Source organism: Meriones unguiculatus, chromosome 1 (genome assembly GCF_030254825.1).
Source record: "Meriones unguiculatus strain TT.TT164.6M chromosome 1, Bangor_MerUng_6.1, whole genome shotgun sequence".
Taxonomy (NCBI): domain Eukaryota; kingdom Metazoa; phylum Chordata; class Mammalia; order Rodentia; family Muridae; genus Meriones; species Meriones unguiculatus.
This window is the reverse complement of record NC_083349.1, coordinates 2,997,997-3,017,524: the sequence shown is the minus strand read 5'-3', so window position 1 is coordinate 3,017,524 and position 19,528 is coordinate 2,997,997. Positions and strand designations below refer to the sequence as shown.

The following is a 19,528-nucleotide window of genomic DNA, read 5'->3' as shown; positions in this document are numbered from 1 at the left end:
CACTGAAATCTGGATGCCTGGAGCGACAAGGCCAAAGCTGGCTTCATGTTTGGTGGGGGCTATTTCTTTTAGACAGCACCTGCTACATGTCCTTATACGGGGAAATGGACAAATAAGGTCCCTGGGCCTCTTCTGTAAAGGCATTAATCTTCCTTAAGGGACAGTTGTCATGACCTAGTCACCTCTCAGAGATCCCATCTCCCACATCTAAGTGTTTCCACACTAGGGTTACATTTCAACACATGACTGTGGGGAGTGGGAAAGCATGGCCATTCGGACCCTGTAACACAGGGAGAGGATACCATGATAGAAATACAGCGACCACCCAGGGTTGTCTGGGTCCTAACCCTGCAGCCTGTGAATCTAGGGGCAGATTACAAAGAACTGAATGAGCAAATGAAGGTAACTGATTAGCTGACATTACCACAAAGATTGTGCTAAATTACCCAAGTGGGTCCCATATACCATGATGCTAAATGGGGCTAGGAAGGGATGAAAGAGTCAGGGTCAGAAGATACCAGAGCAGAAAGCCTCCATCAGCCACTGCTGACTTTGAACATAAGGGGCTGCAAGTCACTTCCAAACAGGACATGGGCAGTTCATGGGAGGGGGCAAAGGTGACAGAGTCACTCTAGAGCTACCACAAAAAAAAAAGAAAAAAAAAATCACCATCCTGCCTTTAGTCCAGAGATCTGTCAAGACTGCTGACTTCAGCCTTAAGACAGAGTGTGTGTGTGTGTGTGTGTGTGTGTGTGTGTGTGTGTGTGTTGGGACAGGGTATTGATATGTAGCTCAGGTTATCCTCCAACTAATGATCCTCTTTGCCTCAGCCATCTGAGTGCTGGGATAGCACAATAATCTTTGAGAAGAACAAAGTAGGAGGGCTTATAAAACAAAATAATAATATTAATTAATTAATATTAATAGAAGGAATCATCTCAAAGCACACTCATATGTATATGCAATCTATTGACCTTCAGCTAAGGGGTCTCTGTAGTTCAGCAGGTAAAGATTAAGCTTTTTAATAGATAATTCTGAAGCAATGTTTTGAAAATAAAATTGGGATGGATTTTTAGTTCTAGATGTAATAGACAAAAGAACATGTCACATAGGAAACACAGGAAAACAGTCCATGACCTTGGAGTACGTCAAATGTCTTAGACTGCATACCAACGCCTCAAAGCGCTGAAGAGGAAACCGATATTCTGGACTTCCCTAGGATGCAGAACAGCTACTCACCAAAACATATGAACGTGGCAAAAGACATCTGCAGTGCAATTTTCCAACAAATGGTAGACTCCGTAAGCCACAAGCCAGTAAGGAAACCAGTCAAACCCACTGTAAAACAGCGGGCAGAGATTTGACACTTTTGGATGGAAGGTTTTGAACATCATGAAAACTAAGCTGTGAAGCAGCCTACCGCCAGGGACAATCACTTTCCCCATCACGAGCACTGGCATTTTAAAAGAAACGTGAGTGAAGATCTGTGAGACGCTGTACCACATACTCATCAGAACGGCTTACGGCGATGAGGCTGACACAATGGAGGGAGGGCACAGCACCAATGAAGCACTCCCAGGTTCAGCTGGGACTGACCTGACACATTTCGAAGATGCTTAAACAGTGTTGTGCTAGTTACTTTCATATTGCAGTGAAGAGACATCATGAGCAAGGCAACATAAAATAAAGTAATCTGGCACTCACAGTTCCAGCGAATCCATGACCATTATCGCAGGGAGCTTAGTGGAAGACGGGCACGCAGACAGGCAGGCACACAGGTATGCAGGCATGCAGACAGGCAGGCACACAGGCAGACAGGGCATTGGAGTGGTCACTGATGGTTTACATGTTAAGACAACAACCATAAGACAGACAGAAAGCTCTCTAGAATGGTGTGGAATTTTGAAGCCTCAAAGTCCACCTCCTAATCCTTCCCAAAGAAGTTCCACCAACTGAGGGCCACGCATTCAAACATATGAGCCTCTGGGGTCATTCTCACCCAAACACCACAGGGTCTATGGCTGAACACACGCTCTGCAAATCTTTTTAGCTACCCATACAAGAGACATCTATGAGTGCTCACGGCAGCTTCCCTCACAATCCCCAGGACAGAAATCCAGATGTTCACCAGCAGTTAAGGGGAAAAATATGATGTGATACAATCACAGAGCATGTTAACTAAGTAACAAAAAAAGAGCTGTTGCTGCATAAACAACATGAGTAATTCTTAGAGACACAATGTGTCGGCCAAAAGTCAAACAGTGGGAGCATGCGCTTTAGAAGATATTCAAACAGACCAAAAAATAAAAAAATCAGCTTTAAAGACGAAGAACAGAGGCTCCCCTTTAGGGAGTTATTGACTGGGATGGGCATGAGGTTACCCTCTGGGGTGTTGGAAACACCTTGCGTCATGCCCTGGGTGGAAGTTTCCTGTGTGCATACTTGTGTGAAAAGTCATTAATCCAAATCCAAGGACTTAAATGTGTCATGTATGTTCTACAGGTTTTACCAGTGCAGAGACCTAACACAGGATTTAAGAAAAGAATTGGTTTTGTTCATGCTTTCTGAGGCACAAGTCGCTGTGTTGAGGGGGCACGCTAAAGCAGCTCACATCATGGCAGATGGGAAGCAGATTGGGGCGGCAACAGGAAAGTGGCTAGGGCAGGTTCTAGCTCTTAAGAACACATCCAAACCCCACCACTTCCTCCGAGCAGCCCTCACCACTCACACATCTGTCAACTCCATTCAAACTCTGAATCCATTAATGGACTAAACCGTCCCTGAGGTCAAACCCTTCGTGCCCTAATTATCCCTGGAAACACTTCACAGACATTCATACTGAGGCCCTCACAGATAGGCACAATGCCAGTTGCCTTAGCAACCACTTGTTTATTTCCCAACCCAACCAGGTTGGCTCCCAAGATTACTCATCACAAATGTTATATTCATCTGTGTGTGTGTGTACACCACAGCACAGATGTGGAGGCCAGAGGACAATTTGCAAGTGCCAGTTCTCTGGGGCTCAAAGTAAGCCATGGGACTGAAAATCAGGCTGTCAAGTGGAGGCAAGTGCCTGTATCCACTGAACCATCCTGCCTGTCCATAAATGTTATGCTTCAAGTTCAAAAGTCATGAAAAGGGCTGGAGAGACGGGTGGGTGGTTAAGAGCACACTGTCCTTGCAGAGGACCTGGGATAGCCTCTTGGTCTACATAGCAGCTAACAACCTTCTATAACTCCAGTCTCAGAGGCTCCAACACTCTCTTGAGTCCATAGGCACCAGGCATGCGTGTGGTGCACAAACATGTGTTTAGGCAAAACACTCACATGCAAAAGCCAGGCACGGTGCGGCGTGCCTTTAAATCCCAGCGCTCGGGACCAGAGGTGGACAGGCAGAGCTCTGTGAGGTGAAGGCATCCTAGTCTACACAGGGAGTTCCAGAACAGCTAGGACTATGTAGAGAGACTCTGTCTCAAAACAAGACAAAACAAAAAAACTTATTAAAAAGCTACATTGAATATTTGTTCATCTGCCACATCAGACTGGCAAAGCTCCAAACCTTCACAGCCCTCCATTAGGAATACTGCAAAGATAGGACTCTGCTGCGTATTTCTGGTTGGAATGAAGAAGAAGAAAAAAAAAAAAAAAAAGCTATTTAAAAAAAAAAAAAGCTATCATCCTTACAGAGGCAAATTTTGCAACGTATTGCAAAATTAAAAATACATTTCTTCTTTTGCATAATTTCACTTCTGAAAAATGTATCCTCTAACTACACTTCCCCACGGTGACGTGACAATGTTCACGGCAGCACCGACTGATCACTTAGCTGTGAAGACAAAACGGTATAGTCAGAGAAGTTTACAGCTTGACTGTCACATTCCACAGAGGAGCACGCAAGTCTGAGCATGCCTCAAAGCACTCTACAAAGCCCCAGGGTTCAAAGGCATCATTGCCAGTGCCGTAAAATAAAAAATAAAAAAGCAATTTTCCTTTATTACATTGTTTCTCTATTAAATTCTGATGTGGTCCTGTCTGGTAGGCGTCAGGCCAAGGTCAAATGTTTCACCATATATCTAACAAAGGTTCAAGGGTTCAACAGCTGGAAATCACCAGTAAAATGACACATACAATATCATTCTAATTTGGTACAAGAACTGGCTTTGCTTGAGAAAGTGGGGACCATGCTTCCTGCCAACATATAAGAACTGGCTTTTGTCATGGAGGTAAACATGTTTTTGTTTTAATCCCAGGTGTAGGATATGGGACTGATTCAGATTATTCACAGCAGCAGACTATTTGCCTCATGTGGGCTCTGAGAGGGGCCCTTTGCCAGGTACAGATGGTTTAATTCTGAGGACTCTGGAGAGGAAATAAATGCCAGAGCCCAGAGAGAAAGGGGGCTCCAAGAAAAAAGAAGGCTGCTGGTGTCCACGCCTGCTGCTCCTGACTGCTGTTGATGTAGTCTGATGACAAGAAGTTGGAGATCTCCTGAAGACTGGACTTGCCCTAAGGAACCTGATGACCCTAACCAGCAGGAAGTAGCTAAAGAGAACTCGGCCTCCATCCCCACTAACCTTTCTCTCCTACCCAGTGTTTGGCTGTTGGAAGGAATTGGGGTGGAGAAGGGAGGAATAGGCATAAGAAACCAAAAGAAAATAGTATGAAAAGTAACACTAACAGGCTTTGCTTGGAGAAGTGGGGACCATGCTTCCCACCAATACACTAATGCTCCAGAACGCCATCACCAGTAACATCCTTTTCAACGTGTGGAATATGGAGAAAGGCAATGTAGCCAGCTCTTCCCGCCTGCCTCTTTGTGCATGTAAATGTATGTATGTAGGTATGTGCTCCTCTGTGTGCACATGTGTGTAAAGCCAAAGGACAATGTCAAATGTCATTCCCCAGGCACTATTCATTTTGTTGTTATTGTTGTTGTTGTGTCTGTTTCCACCCCCTGGAGGCCACGGAAGAGACAAAGCTGGCAGACAACAAGCTCAAGCTGTGTGTGATAGTTCCTCCTGACTATCAACTTGATGGAATTTACAGTCATACAGAAACAAACCTCTGGGTGTGTCGGTGAGGGTTATCTAGATTAGGTTAACTGAAGGGAACACTCACCCTAAAAGTGGGTGGTCTCACTGGGCTGAGGTCTCACACATAATGAGGAGAGGAAATGAGTGGAGCACAAGTATTTGGCAGGCCCTGCCTCCTGTGCACAGCTCCCTTCTGGCTGCCTTCCTGCCATGACGGACTGTGTCCCTGAACCGTGAGCCAAAACTCTGCCTTCCTCAAGGTATTTGTCAAGTAGAAAGAAGAGAAGTAACTAGAACAAAGGGCTAGCCCTTTGCTCACTGAGCTGCCTTCCTAGCAAGGGTCTTCCGAGGAGTGTGACCATGTGACCTCGCTCCCCTCTGCCAACAGCAGCCTGTCTACAATGGACGCCATGGAGAGAAGTCCTGGGTGACAGGAAATGAGTGAAGGAGAGGAATGAGGCAGGGAGTGAGCACCAGCCTGGGTACCTACCTGTGTGCGGATACAGAGCAGGAACTCAGCGTGCCTATGCCACTCAGGAAGACCCACTTCTGGGTGGGCATCATTCTGGCGAGGTTACAGACTGGGAGTTCAGCGCTCGGGCAGGGTAACTATAGGAAGCAGGAGGCTGAGTGGCAGTGTGGCCACAGCCAATGGACTCCTCGCTCGCCTTAGCTGTTGTCTATGTACCTGCAGGCCTAGATCCAGCCGTTCCTCCCAGGCATGAAGAACTCACACACCTGCCACCCTGTCCCCCACAGGGGCCTGGTGGAAGCACCAGACATGCCAACAAAGACTTAACTGGGAAACCAAGGGAAGAACTCATTCAAACTGCCAAAGAAGGGAAGGAAGAAAGCTAGATGCAGATAAATCACCACATAGAACTCTTTTCTCCAAAGGAAGCTGAAAAGCAACTGCCAAGAGGCTTCCTGTGGGCTGGACGGGCAGAGCCTGGGTCCCTGTCTGGGAGATAACTCAAAATAAATCTGGGTTGGCACTGTCCTGAGGGCTGCTGAGACCTCTAGATCAGGACTCATCTTACCTCAGCCTCTGAAGTACATGCAGACTTTGTCCAGGACACATGTTTTTTCAGTCACTATGGCTCTCGGGGGCCCCTGGGGCTCAGGCCCCTTACAGGCAATTAGAATTGCGCCCTTCTATAAGGTCCTAACAGGAAAACATAACAGCTAACATTGATCCCTTACCTTTGTGTCAGTTAGTGCTCTCCTAACAACTGTACAGGGTCAATAATGTAAGCACAGCCTGTTCCTGCCCCAGGCACAGGACATGGCGGGGCTCAGAGTAGCCTTGGAGGCAGGCAGACAGCTTGCCCATAGATACTTCTGAGCAGCCTGTCCAACCCCCCTAACCTCTGAGTCTCATTTGTCCATAGCGGGTTAGAACACATTTACCTTGTGGAGTTTACTGCCTAAGACAGAGTAAATCCCCCGTGCCACCCCTTCACCCCTCTCTGCCTCACTTCCCTTCCCAGGCTGTTTTGTTTGGTACACATTTGTTAGCCATTACAGTTCTTGTCCATGAGCAAAGTCTTTTTATTCCACTCCAGTCTATCATGTGGGGACTACAGTGCCAGGTCCTGGTGCTGGGTTCAGAGTGGCCTGACGGCAGGAGTCCATCTGCTGCAGCAATGGCAATGGGGGGGGGAGAGCTGGGAGCAGGGACTCAGGCTGCTGGGGCTCTTGTCCAGCGTGCCTCTCTCTTGCTGGCCTCCAGCCAGGGTGAGCGGGCAGCAGCTTCCTGCTGCTTCTGTCTGCACGCACTCTGCAGAGCACCCTCTGGGGACTGTATCAGCCCAGGGTACCTCTGCGTCTCCGCTCCCAGACAGGTGGACATCTGAGCGCTGTGCCTGGGCCTACCTTCCCTGACCCTGGCCAGTCCCGAGCGCTGTGCCTGGGCCTACCTTCCCTGACCCTGGGGCTCTCTGTGCAACACACTGAGCCAGTCGCGAAGAACTAAAGACAAAATAAAATCTGTGGGGCTAGAGAGGACCTGAGCTCAGTTCCCAACACCCGTATCAGGGGACTCAGGGGTCTTGATGCCCTCTGACCTCTGTGGGCACGTTCCTGCACAAAGCACATATAAACTTATGGAGGTCACACACATACACATAATAAAAGAATAAATAACTTAAAACTACACCTGCATCTTATTACTATTTCACTTCTTTCTAGTGGGGTGGAACAGGGTCTCACTACATAGCCCTGGTCAGCACAGTAATCGCTACGTCAGCCAGCTCACAGTGAGTCTGCTGCCTCAGCCTCCCACGCCGGGATGACAGGTATGACCCACCACACCCCGCTTAGTTATTTACTCACATTTGTAGTTCTGTTGTGTATGGTACTGGGGATCAAACCCTGACCTCGTGCATGTGAGGCACGTGTTCTACCTCTAAGCTACCCCCCCACACACAATGTCTGATTTAAAAAGACTCAAAGGCTTGCCAGCTCCCTCCGCTGACACTGACAGCCTCACTGAAATAACATGGGATTCCTCTTTCCCAAAAGACCACTGTTCTCTCCCCACAAAGAAATCTGCACCTGAGCAGTTCTCCACCACTTCTCACACCTAGCTCAATCAGAAACAAAGAAATATACACAAGAGGCAACTTGTGAAGTTCATCTTGCCTGGTGTGCACGACAGCCCTGCATTTAGGAATCATTGCCCCGGTGCTTGGATGCGGAGGGAGATGGGCTTCACGAAGCGACGGGGCTGGTTTGAGCCATGGCCGTCTGCCTGCCGGCTCTGCTCTTCCGGGTCCCAGGCTGCCTCTGTCAGTCAGCTTCCAGCTCTGCTGGCTTGGCCATCTCTTGACTTGTGTGCTTCATACATAGAGATTCCCCTCAACCTTTTCCTCCATGCTGGTCCCAGGGGAAACGACCTTCTTCTATCCAGCGATAGCAGCAGCAGCAGCCACAGGGTACTGCCTCGGATTCTCTCATTAGCTTGTCTTGATTACAGCTAGTTCCGCTGTAAAATACCTGCTCCTGCTGCAAAGCAGGTGGGCTTGCTGATACTGCTGCTCTTTCTCTGACTCCAGCTCCTCTGGTTTCCCACTGCTGCTGGCAGCTTCCCTTCTCTGCTGTCCCTGTTTCTCACTCCTGTGCCTGTGACAGTGGGGCCCACAGACAGTGCCTCAAATCCTCCAGTCCTATGTCAGAATAGCTCGTCAAGGGTGCCTATCGGTCTGCTTAGAGTCGGCTGCTGTCCATGGTGCTGAGAATAGGCAAGAAGGGGAGGAGGGCACAAGATGCTTCCCTTCCAGAAGACGGAGTTCCAGCTATCTGACACAGGAACAGGCAGAGGTGAGTGGTAATGAGTGCTGAGACCCAGCTGGAGGTAAACGTGATTTTCTGTTTTAAGAAAGGCCGCCCAGGGAACGAATCACATCAAATAATAGCCACTAACATTTCTAAAAAAATCTTTTAAGAACAATTTTACTTTCAGTTTTAATTATGTGCAAATGTGTTTGTACATGTGAGTGCAGGCCAGAAAGGGGCATCGTATCACCCAGAGCTGGAGTTAGAGGTGGTTGTCAGCGGCAGGACATGCTGGCTGGGACACAAACTGGGGTCCTCGGCAAGAGCAGCGCCTCTATTTTAGCGACGAGGAAGATGAACACCTCGTCAAAGTTCACACTGCTACAGAAGCCCGCCCGCACAGAACTCTGGCGCCTTGCCGCTACATCGCAGCCTGTGGCGTCCAGCTTCCTGAACTGTGGTGACAACCTCCTCCGGGGAGCAGAGACTAAGTGTGGGGTCGTGAGACTGTGCAGCAGTAAAGGAACACACAACAAGAGCAAATTACCTCAAAAGTCAAACGTGTAACGAAGCCAGGGTGTTATTGGCAGTGCTCACCGCGCTGGATCATGTGACTGCGCTGCGGCTTTCATTCCGAACGAACGAGGCCAACGAGCGCTGCCCCAAACACCAAGGCGCAGACCCCCTACAGTACAAATTCCTCTCTGCTCTTACAGAGGCAGGAGGGCCAAATTAAGAGAACAAAGACTTTCCTTTCCCTACTGTCATGCCTCAGCAGTGTCTAAGTGGTGTATCTTTGGATTCTGCTAGGTTAGAGTGTTTAATTTTAAAAACCGCTATATGAGTTGCTGATTTGGGTTTCATTTTTCTTAAAGTCATTAAATAGAACTGGCCAGATGGCTCAGTGAGTAAAACACTTGCCACCACGCCTGAAGACCTCAGTTTTAATCCCTGAAACAAGTGCTATGTGTGCGTACACACATACACATGTACACACACACACACACACACACACACACACACCACCACCACCACCAACAACAACAACAACAGCAGCAAGATAATAACAACAAGATAAAATTTAAACATCATTAAATGAATTTTGGCTTATGCTTAGGACAGAATTTCCAACAATTTTTGAAATGGTCCTAAACACGCTGTTGTCTTGTCCTGGGTATTTATGGGAAGTGGTGCTCTCAGCACTAGGAGCACTGAATATGCTCTATGCCCCATATTAGCAAATACTCAACCACGGTTGAACTCTGTAAAGATAAGCATGCACACCATCTCATTAGTACACAAGTCTGCTCTGTCCTTTAATGATAAAATTTCACGCATACCAAAGAACTGTTTTTAAAATATTTTATGAGCTATGGCCAGTATATGCCTGACTTGTATACCTGCTTCACACACTTGTACACCTGGAGTTGTGTTGACGCAGAGGGGTCATGAGCAGCAGGAGTTTAAGAAGCCCCGCTCTGCCCTACTGTGCGGCTCAGCCTGAATCGACTAGGGAAAGGAATGGACAGCTTTCCTGAATAAATCACCCCTGGGCGCAGTCAGGAACTCATGTTATCCAGGGCCAGCGAAAAAGAAGTCTCGATGAACCAGGTTTGTGCCTGACTGGGGGTTCTCTGATGCAGCTATATACCAGGAGCAAGGGCTGGGGGCCGAGCCCTGTGCTTCCAAGGCCAAAGAACTTCCTAGAATGGGTCTGTTCAGAGAGCCAGCCCCAGTTTTATGTCTCGCTGTCTATCCACGATGCCCAAGCCTGTGAACTGGATCTTTAAATGTCATTTTCTGAGGCAGAAGCCAACTCAGCCACCTTCAAAAGATACTCAATGATACAGTTGAAGCTTTCGGAAAACAGGCTTCTAATAAGTGCTTTATCATCAAGAATGTCCCCCAAATCATCCTCAACTCTCTCCCTCCCCCTCTCTCCCTCTCCCTACCTCATACAGCACACACACAGGGCACGTGTTGTCACTACGCACCCCAGACTGGCCTGGAACGCGTGTTTAGCTTGTGCAACCCTGGGTAAGGATGCACACCACCAAGCCTGGTCCCAGAGTCTTCTCCAATTCTGTTACACGGATTTCCTAACCAACTGTTATCAGCGTGAAAAAGAAATCACTTACTAATTACTGCCAAGTTGTGCTCTGAGCCACAAGCAACCTGTAAAAGCAAAGAAAATGCATGCTATTAGAAAAAAAAGTACAGCCTCCTCAGCTAGTATGCTTTGTGATCACAGTTATTTCATAAGGACATGCACATTCATTTTTGGCAATTTTTTTAAAAAGTTAGAAAGGAGCATCATACACAAAGGTTAAAATTATCATTATAACATATTCACAGCTACATAAAAAGTCAGTGTGAAAAAACATTGACTAGAAATCACCAAGATGTTGAGGTTGTCTTTAGCTAGTTAGACTGCCAAAGAGCTTTTCTTTCTGCTTTCATTTTTTCAAACTTCTTCTTTTCCATTCACATTTTAATTACTTTTATTTCTTTTTCATTTTTTTCACTTTACTTTATGTGTTTTGGCACTTTACGCACAGGGCCATGTGCCATGTGCCATGTGCAGGCATTACCCGCAGAGGACAGAAGAGGGCATTGAATCCCCTGGGTGGGAGTTTCAGTTGTGAGCCACCATGTGGGGGCCAGAACTGAACCTGGGTCCTCTGTCAGTGTTCTTAATAACCAAACCATCTCTCCAGCACCACCCCCAACACACACACAAACAGGGTTTCATGTACCCTTAAACTCTTGCTCCTCCTGCCTCTACCTCCTAAGTCCTGAGAGCACAACACATTTTTCAACATTTCTATAATGCACATGTTACTTTAATAAAATAAAAAAAAAGGAAAGCTACAGCAATAAAGATGACAGTTTTCAAATACCGAACTAAAAACACCATCACTCTCATGTAGTGATAAGAAAGCCAAGAAGTCAAAGGAAGAGATGCTTCTCCCCTTCCAGCCCAGACTCCCTGTGGCCTCCGAGGGCACTGCGTTCTCTTGTGCTTGCTTGTTCATCCACCCAGAATGGCCTCTCCTCATTGCCTACATAAAGGGCTGTGTTCATTCTTTTCCTTGGAGCACCCACGAACTCCTGGCTACACCGTGTAGGCTGACTCGGGCACTCCTGTCACTCTGCCCGTCTCTCAGGCATCACATTGCAGCAGGCATCTTGTCTTTTAGTATTCCTTCTGGTCTCTGCTAGACACAAACAGCCTGAGAACACAGTGTGCCTCACCTCTGCAGGTAAAAAGCCTAGGGCTCAGTAAACATCTGACAGATGAGAGAATGGATAAAAGTACCAAGTGCATGAAAGAAAGAAAGAATGTCTCAGAGAGCAAGGGCTGCTGGTCATTCAGGGTTTGGAATCCAGTATTTGCAATCCCTTCAGCCTCTGCATTATCCACCTGCTGTCAGGAGGAAGTAAAAGAAAAGCAGAGATGGTTCTTTCAGTGCTAATTAAGAGGAACTCTAGACTTGGAGAAGTATGTGTGACCTGCATCAGGATGCTCCTGAGGAAGGGGTAGATACTCTGGACACTGATATGGGAAAGGCTTTGTACATCCTCTTGGCACAGCCCAGGACAGAGAGGAAGCATGGCAAAAGGAAAAGATTCGTCCTGGGTTCCAGGGCAAGTCTAAATGCAAGAACTTTCATGACCACAGAATGAGCCTGTCCAGCCTTTGTGTGCCTCACCTATTCCATTTAGCAGACTAGTCATTGGGTTCATCCTTACTACAGCCCACTAAAGTCTGTAGCTAATGGCGTGAAACATTCCTAAGAAATGCTGAGCAGCAGAAGTTACTTTGTGCAAGCACGAGGCCTGGAGTTCAGATCCTCAGAATTCACGTTAGCACAGGTGGGCATGGTAGCCCACATGTAATTCCAGCCTCAGAAGGTGGGGAAGACGGACGCCTAAAGCAAGCTGCATCACAAAACTTGCTTTTGTTTGTTTGTTTAGTCTTAGTTTGGTTTAAGAGATCCTGGCTCAGTGAATAAGGCAGAAGAACAACGGAAGATAATTGTTAACAACAACCTCAGGGCTTCACACATACCCACATGCATGGAAACATGAACACACACACACAAACACATGAAAAAAGGGGAAAGGAAAATGCTGAGAATATGTGAAGCTTTCTCACCACAAAAATGACAAGTATGTGAAATAATATATAAATTAGCTTGACTTAGCCATTTTATGATGTGTGCTTACTTCAAAACTTCAAGTGTTCATGTCTATATATATAGACATACACACACACGTGTGTGTGTATATACATACAGATATATATCTGTTAATTAAAAAAAAAAAAAGACTGGAAAGGCTGAAGAAACGGCTTGGCAGTTCAGAGCACTGGATGCTCTTCCAGAGGACCTGGGTTCAATTCTCAGCACCTACACAATAGCTCAGAATTGTCCTTGGTTGCAGTTTTAGGGGATCTGATGCCTCGTTTTTCGGCTTCCATGGGCACTGGGCACACACATACATGTAAGCAAAGCACCATAAACATAAAGTACTTTTTAATTTAGAACATTTAACAAGCCTAGAGCCAGTGTGACTCTCTTAGTCTGACAAGGTCCTATCTTGATGCTGTAGTGGAAATGGAAGTTCTGATGGGGCTGGAGATGAGAAGGTCAGCCTGGCCTCTTAAGTCTTGCCCTGTACAAAGCGAGGATTCCTTGTCCCAGATTCAGCCTGAGAGAGGAACTACACACACTGCACGAACTCTGACAGGTGTGGCAAGGAAGCCCTCTTGGTCAGTCGCCACGTCGCTAAGCTTGAGGCTTGTCATTGTCCCATGGTAACTCCCTGGGGACCAGAGGCACGGTAGTTCACCTGAAGCTTCCTGGCTGTACCGAGGCTGGCTCCCTAAGTCTGTTTGTTACAGGGAGCAGCTCAGACTGATGAACAGGAAAAAAACTTAGATGTCTAGCAGTAAGCAAATATGTATGTAAATGATGGTTGAGCTATTTGATGGTCTATTAAACAGCCTAGGAAAATGATGCTTACACTAAAAAAATATTCCAAGTATCATGTGAACTGAAAAAAAATCACATAAATGTTGTATCCATAATGCATTATCTACTCTATAATAAAACATGAATAAAAATGACTAGAAGAAGAAACATCAGAATGTTGACAGTGCTTGGCTCTTGTCTGGGGAAGAGACTGGGAATATGGCTTTTCTTTTGCTTTCTCTCCACGTCTTATACACTATTTTTGTAGTCACAGGAGAAATCTATTAAAAATAAGGGAAAAAAAAATAGGTATGGTGGCACACACCTTTAAGCCCAGTACTCAGGGAGGCACTGGCAGGTGGATCCCTGTGAGTTCAAAGCCAGGGATCTACTTGCCTGATCTACAAAGCGAGTCCAGGACACTCAAGGCTACACAGAGAAACCCTATCTTGAAGAAGAAGAAGGAGGAAAAGGAAGAGGAGGAGGAGGAAGAGGAGGAGGAGGAAGAGGAGGAGGAGGAGGAAGAGGAGGAGGAGGAAGAGGAGAAGAAGAAGAAGAGAAGGAGGAAGAGAAGGAGGAAGAGGAAGAAGAAATAAGTTACAATGCAGTTCCTTCCACATGGGAAAAAAAAGCAAACAGACTGTAAAATCTTGTGTGTTTAGAACTGGGGGGGAGGGAGGAGACCTCCAAAGGTAACAGAAGTAAATTCCCAGGGCAATTGCACCCTGGTAGTAGGACTAGCAGGCTTTTCATTCCCACCAGTCTTTATTTCCGGAACATTCTTTCACTATGGTGTCAGCAACAGTGGTGTGGTGACAGTGATAAGAACAGTAATTAAAACTACCATAACTCAAGGACTCATGTGTGCCAGGCTCTGCTCCAAGGCACTTCTGAAACAGCGGCACATTTTAATCATCACAGACATCTTTCCAGGTATGTCTGGCTTTGCTCATTTCGGGGACAAGGAGCCCGAGGCTCACACAGATTCAGTGACATCCCCAGTTAGTTAAGGCACAGAAACAGAAGCAAAATCCACATTTGTCAGCTCTGCAAGCTAATGCCCTTTACCTCTACTTCACCTTACATTAAAAAACAAACAAACTAAAAGCCATGGGGTTCTGTGGATTGGGGGTTACTATACAGGGTTCTGTGACTCAGGTCTTGCTGCACGGGGCTCTGTGGGTTGGGGCTTGCTGGAGTTGCATCAGGGATCAAGTTTCCAGGAGCCAGCCACTGACAGATGCTAGCATCACACCACAGCGGCCGCTCCATGTCCATGGGCAAGACGGTGATGGACGGCTCCATCAGCCATGCTGACCTGGGAGCATGGAGCGTCCCATGGTTCTCCCCCTCTGTGCTCTGGCATAGAGAGGGGACCCTGAACAGCACAGGCCACAAACCCCAGCGCTACATCCCTTCAGTGACAGTGTGCCATTTGCTTCATATTGTTCCGGCCAGTGTTTACCACTGCACAGCAGAAAGTAGTTTCCTAATAGACTTTAGAAGCGGCTGTGTACCACGAGAAAGATCCCAAGCCAGGCAGCCAGGCCGCTCCTCCAGGACCTGAATGTTCTGATGTCCTGTCTGCCTTACAGAAGTGCTGGAGGACAGACGAGACAGTCCTCCTTTCTCATACACGAGGAAAACGACACCTGATGAAAACCCTCCTCGGCGCCCCCTGCCGCTCGACCGCGAGGGCAAGGCCGAAGTTAAAAGCACGACTTGCAGGACCAGCTCAAGCTGGCCCGCATTTACCGCTCATAGACTGTCAGCCCCAAATAACGTATTCTCTTTCCATTCCTGATGCATATTCTTTTCTACGGACATCACATAATTTCAGGCTCATATGCATTCTATTCTCCTTGACCGGAATTTCCTGCCCCCCCCCCCAGCGGTCTACTCTGGTAAGCCCTGGAGAGCTGTTCAAACCACCACCACCACCACCACCACCACCCCCCGTCAGCCCGAAGCCCAGCCTGCTGCTCCCCCTGGCGCTCTGTGTCAGGGTCCTTCCCACTAGGGATGTGTGTGCTCCCTACCTCAGCCCCTCCACCATCCAACAGACTAGTGCCTGGTGCCTCTTCCACAGCCAAGTGCAGGGCACGGAGCAAGGGGTGATAAGACGGTAACAGGAACATCGGGAAGAGCCGGCGCAAGATAACTCTAAGGCTGTGGGGCGTGGTCTTCAGCTGTCATTCCCGAAGGAACATAAACCAGGGGCTGGGACACGGCTTACAGGTGGAGCACAGGCCTCGCAAAGTTCGAGACCCTGGGATTGAACCTGCCCGCCCAGCAGTGGGGGTGCCGCCACTGCTTACAAAACAACTGCTTGGACGCGAGCACAGGAAGTCAGAGTGAGTTTGCTCATTTTCTGAGAGTGCTGGCCAGCTTCCCCAGTTCCCCCTTCAAGCTCTACCTGGTGAAGAGAGCAGAGCTGTAATACTGTGCCTAGACTCACTGAGGCCTCTCGGGGGATGCCCAACGGCTCCTCCTGCAGGTTCAACACATTAGCCTCTCTGGGAGACCAAGCAGAGCTGCAGGGAACATCCATGGGGACCAGGAGATGTACCCCAAGTTTTAAAGAAGCCAGCCATGCCTTTTGTAGCTTAGGGACTAGGGTTACTAATTCTCCAAAGCAGGGTGTTCATGCCCAAGGCTACCACGCTTTACTCCAGCACTTGGACTTCAGTAGCTAACAGTGTCCCCATAGCAAGGCTCCCTATGCAGCTTCCTCCGAGGAAAATGGGTTCCCTTTCCACCCTGGCATGAGCTGTCTTGTTGGTGGGCAGCACTGCAGCTCCTGCACCACCAGCCCTCTCCCCTCCTGGCTGTGGTTCCAGAACATGTGCCCGTCCACCGCTGACAACTCACAACTGACTCAGCAGGGGACAGACCCTGGGACTCTGGAGGGGTGGCCAGCAGGAGAGTCAGGGTGTGCAGGTGAGAGCTCACTGTCTTCTCGGACACCCTTCTCGGACACTACGGCCCTGCCTCTGCATCTCCTTCCTGCCTTGCATCTAGTCAGACTCCAGAGCCCATCAACGTGCTTCTCAAGGGGGCTCAGAGCAGCCTGGATGTTGTTCCCTTTCCGCACCAGCCTAGGCTCTTTGATGAGCCCCTACATGGCTCCACTGTTTCTTTCCACTTCTTTTCTTTTCTTTCAAGTTCTACATTGTCATGGTATTAAAGTCTTGTCTTGCCCCCACACTTGGTCTCTCCTTTCCTATGACCTCTAGCTTAGCACAAGTCCTCTCCCTGTGTCTGTATTTCCAGTTCATACCCAAGAGACACCCAGATTAGCCCTGCAGACCCCCTCAGCTCCTGTAAAGCCCACCTCCCTCATCTCCTGCCATGCCTATAATTTGCTTTCATCAAATCCCCTTTGAACTTCCAATGCTCCCACCGCTCAGTGTGAGGGTAGCAGAAAATGGGCTCTGGAGAAGGGACAAGAAAACCTGGATTTGAAAACTGGCTCTACTCTTCCCTAGCCATGTGCTGTCGGAGAAACCCTTTGCCTCTCTGAGAATGGGGTACTACCAAGCTGGCCCATCTCACACATCCTAAGCCCTTCCTCAGCAACCCACACAAGCTCATTGCCACATTCAGAATGGGACTTCACCCTCGCTTCATTCGGAAGGATGTTTTTGAGACATGAAATATCTACTTTAGGGGCTGGCCACAGTCTGTGAAGCACCACAGTGTGAAAGTGTTGCCTGGAATTGGCTCTAGAGATGAGCCCCCTACCTGGAGGTTAACACAATGAGGGGCTACAGGAAGAAGCGGCAAGAAAAGAGCAATGTGAGAGTTCTACAGGCAGAAGCAACAGACCCTCTGCCGAGCGCTGGGTTTCTGAGCTGCCTTTTGTCCTGAATGACCTTCCTGTTGCTCTTTCTTCACTTACTTCCCTTGCTTCCCACACTCTCCCTCTCTCTATGTGGCCCACCACAATCCTTATGCTCTGACACCGAATATAACAATACACCCGGATTCAGCAAAGGTGTGCCAGCGTGCCCTTGGGAACAGCATGGAACTGTGTGCAGAGGACAGCGGCTTGGTTAAACTCAAAGCAACTAATAGCTCTGAAACAGGCAAACACTGTAGAGCAGTGGTTCTCAACCTTCCTAAGGCTGCCACCCTTTAATACAGCTCCTCAGGTTGTGGTGACCCCAGCCATAAAGTTGTTTCATTGCTACTTCATAACTGTAACTTTGTTACTGTTAGGAATCATTCAGTGTTTTCTGATGGTCTTCGGTGACCCCCATGAAAGGGTCGTTCAACCCCAACGGGGTCATGACCCACACGTTAAGAACACTGCTGTAGAGCATGCTCCTCAAAAACATCTAATCCTTGCCCTAATCATCACAATACATTAAAATTAAAAAGACTAACAAGACAAACTGCTGGCGAAAGAGCTAAAACTCTCACTGTTGTCAGGAGCGAAATCCAATAGGGCTTTGAAATTTTGTCTGCCAATACCTTCAAAAGCTGAAGAACTATATACATATACATAACATACACATACCAGGAAACACAAGTGCTCCAAACTGATACTTGCTTATATATCAAAAGGCATGCACAAGAGCACTATAATACATCACTTGTAAGAAACGAAAGTGCAGCTCTGTGATGAGCAGAAGGCCTCAGTTCCCTGCATCAAAGTAAAAGAAAAAAAAATTACAGAAAGGTTTGGCCTTAATGTAACAGAGAAACAATGTAGCTCATACAGAATACTTCACAGCCCTTTGGTGTGTGGCTCAGGCACGTGGCACCGGCTTTGCATGCAAAGCCCTGAGCTCAACACCCAGGACTAGTGGGAAAGGAGATGGTTCTAGCTTGGATGAGACACCCATAAGTCTCAGGCACCAGAACACTTGGCCCCTCATCAGTGGTGCTGTTTGGAAGGCTTCAGAGGTGTGGCTTTGCTGAAGGAAACACGTGCCTAGAGGTGGGCTTTGAGAGTTCAGAGACCGTTTTCTCTGCTGCATGCTTACAGCTTAAGATGTAGCTTCCTGCTCCCGCCACCACACCCGCCACCCGCCACGTCTCTCCGCCATGACTGACTCTGGAATTGTTTGCACAAATAAACCACTCCTTCTGTAAGTGGCCATGCTATGGCGTTTCACCACAGCAACTGATTCCTATACTTTAAGCGGAGAAAAACTACTGATATTCACAACATGAACAGATTAAAAGAAGCCAAGCAGAGGCAATCATAAATTTATATGATTCTATTTATATAAACTAAATAAAAATATGAACATAAAAATAGGCAAAAAAAAAATAAAACCTACTTCAAATACAAATATAACTATGTAAAAGGAGCTAATCCTGGTGGCGGCCTTTGGACACAGGATGCTGGCTTGGCAACCTCTGGTTGAAAACAAGTGGAAATAGATTTTCAAGATTGTGTGAATCTGTTTTCTGGGATTACAATCTTAAGTAATTCCAAACAACAGTAATCATCTTTGTTCTTGAAAATCAAACCAGAAAAATTACTACAAACCATCTTAAACTATAGAGTAGGCCGTTCTCTGCCACAGGATGCTTTATGTCTGTTCTCAAGATATTTGGCACACACTGTTGTACTGTGGAGATGGAAAACTGTATTAACATTGTTGGAGGCCAGGATTCCACTGTTGATGGAGTAAACACAAACATGGAACTGGGGAAGCAAAGAGCAGCTCTGCCCACCAGACCAAAGGCCAAGGCACAATGGGAAATTACAATTCTACAATTACATACCTACATGCAGGTTGCTCAAGCCAGTGCAAAGCTGCCTAGAAGCAGTGACCCCGCACTCAGTCTCCATGAGTGCCCTCACTGTACAGATCCCAGATCCTAAATCCTTAAGAGAAATCAGACTTCCTGAAGAAATGGCAGATTACAGGCTCAGGACAACGAAAGAACAACTGGAAACTGAGCACCCGTTTGTGCCAAGAAGTGAGGTAACATGGCAGTCTTTAAAAGTTTAGAGGGATGGAGATGTGCCAAAAGGACATAGGAATCACCTTGAAGGGTGGTTCCTTTCCACCAGCTGGCTAGGGAGAATTTGAGCATTAAAATGAATAATGACAACATTCAGTTATAATACACTGAATAAAATAAAAGTCCATGAATACATACTGAGTAATAAATAGGAAAGTAGGGAAAGTTCTTCCTTATACTGGATGTCATAAATAATAAACATGAAAGGAATAATTGATTTAGATAAGTTTTACAGCCATTACAATGATAGCTAATGCAG

At 47.3% G+C, this 19,528-nt stretch overlaps 1 protein-coding gene across 4 annotated transcripts in view; it reads right to left on the bottom strand.

The window, feature by feature from the left end:
* The window catches only part of Sergef (secretion regulating guanine nucleotide exchange factor), a 199,333-nt gene that overhangs the window by 61,246 nt on the left and 118,559 nt on the right, over positions 1-19,528 (bottom strand). For 3 of the 4 annotated variants that reach the window (XM_060378773.1, XM_060378777.1, XM_060378781.1), the window contains one exon: positions 10,447-10,483. The exons of the other annotated variant lie outside the window; for it this stretch is intronic. In XM_060378773.1, the coding sequence (XP_060234756.1) occupies positions 10,447-10,483 (37 nt within the window). The remainder of the gene's footprint in view (positions 1-10,446; positions 10,484-19,528) is intronic. 4 annotated transcript variants of the gene reach the window in all.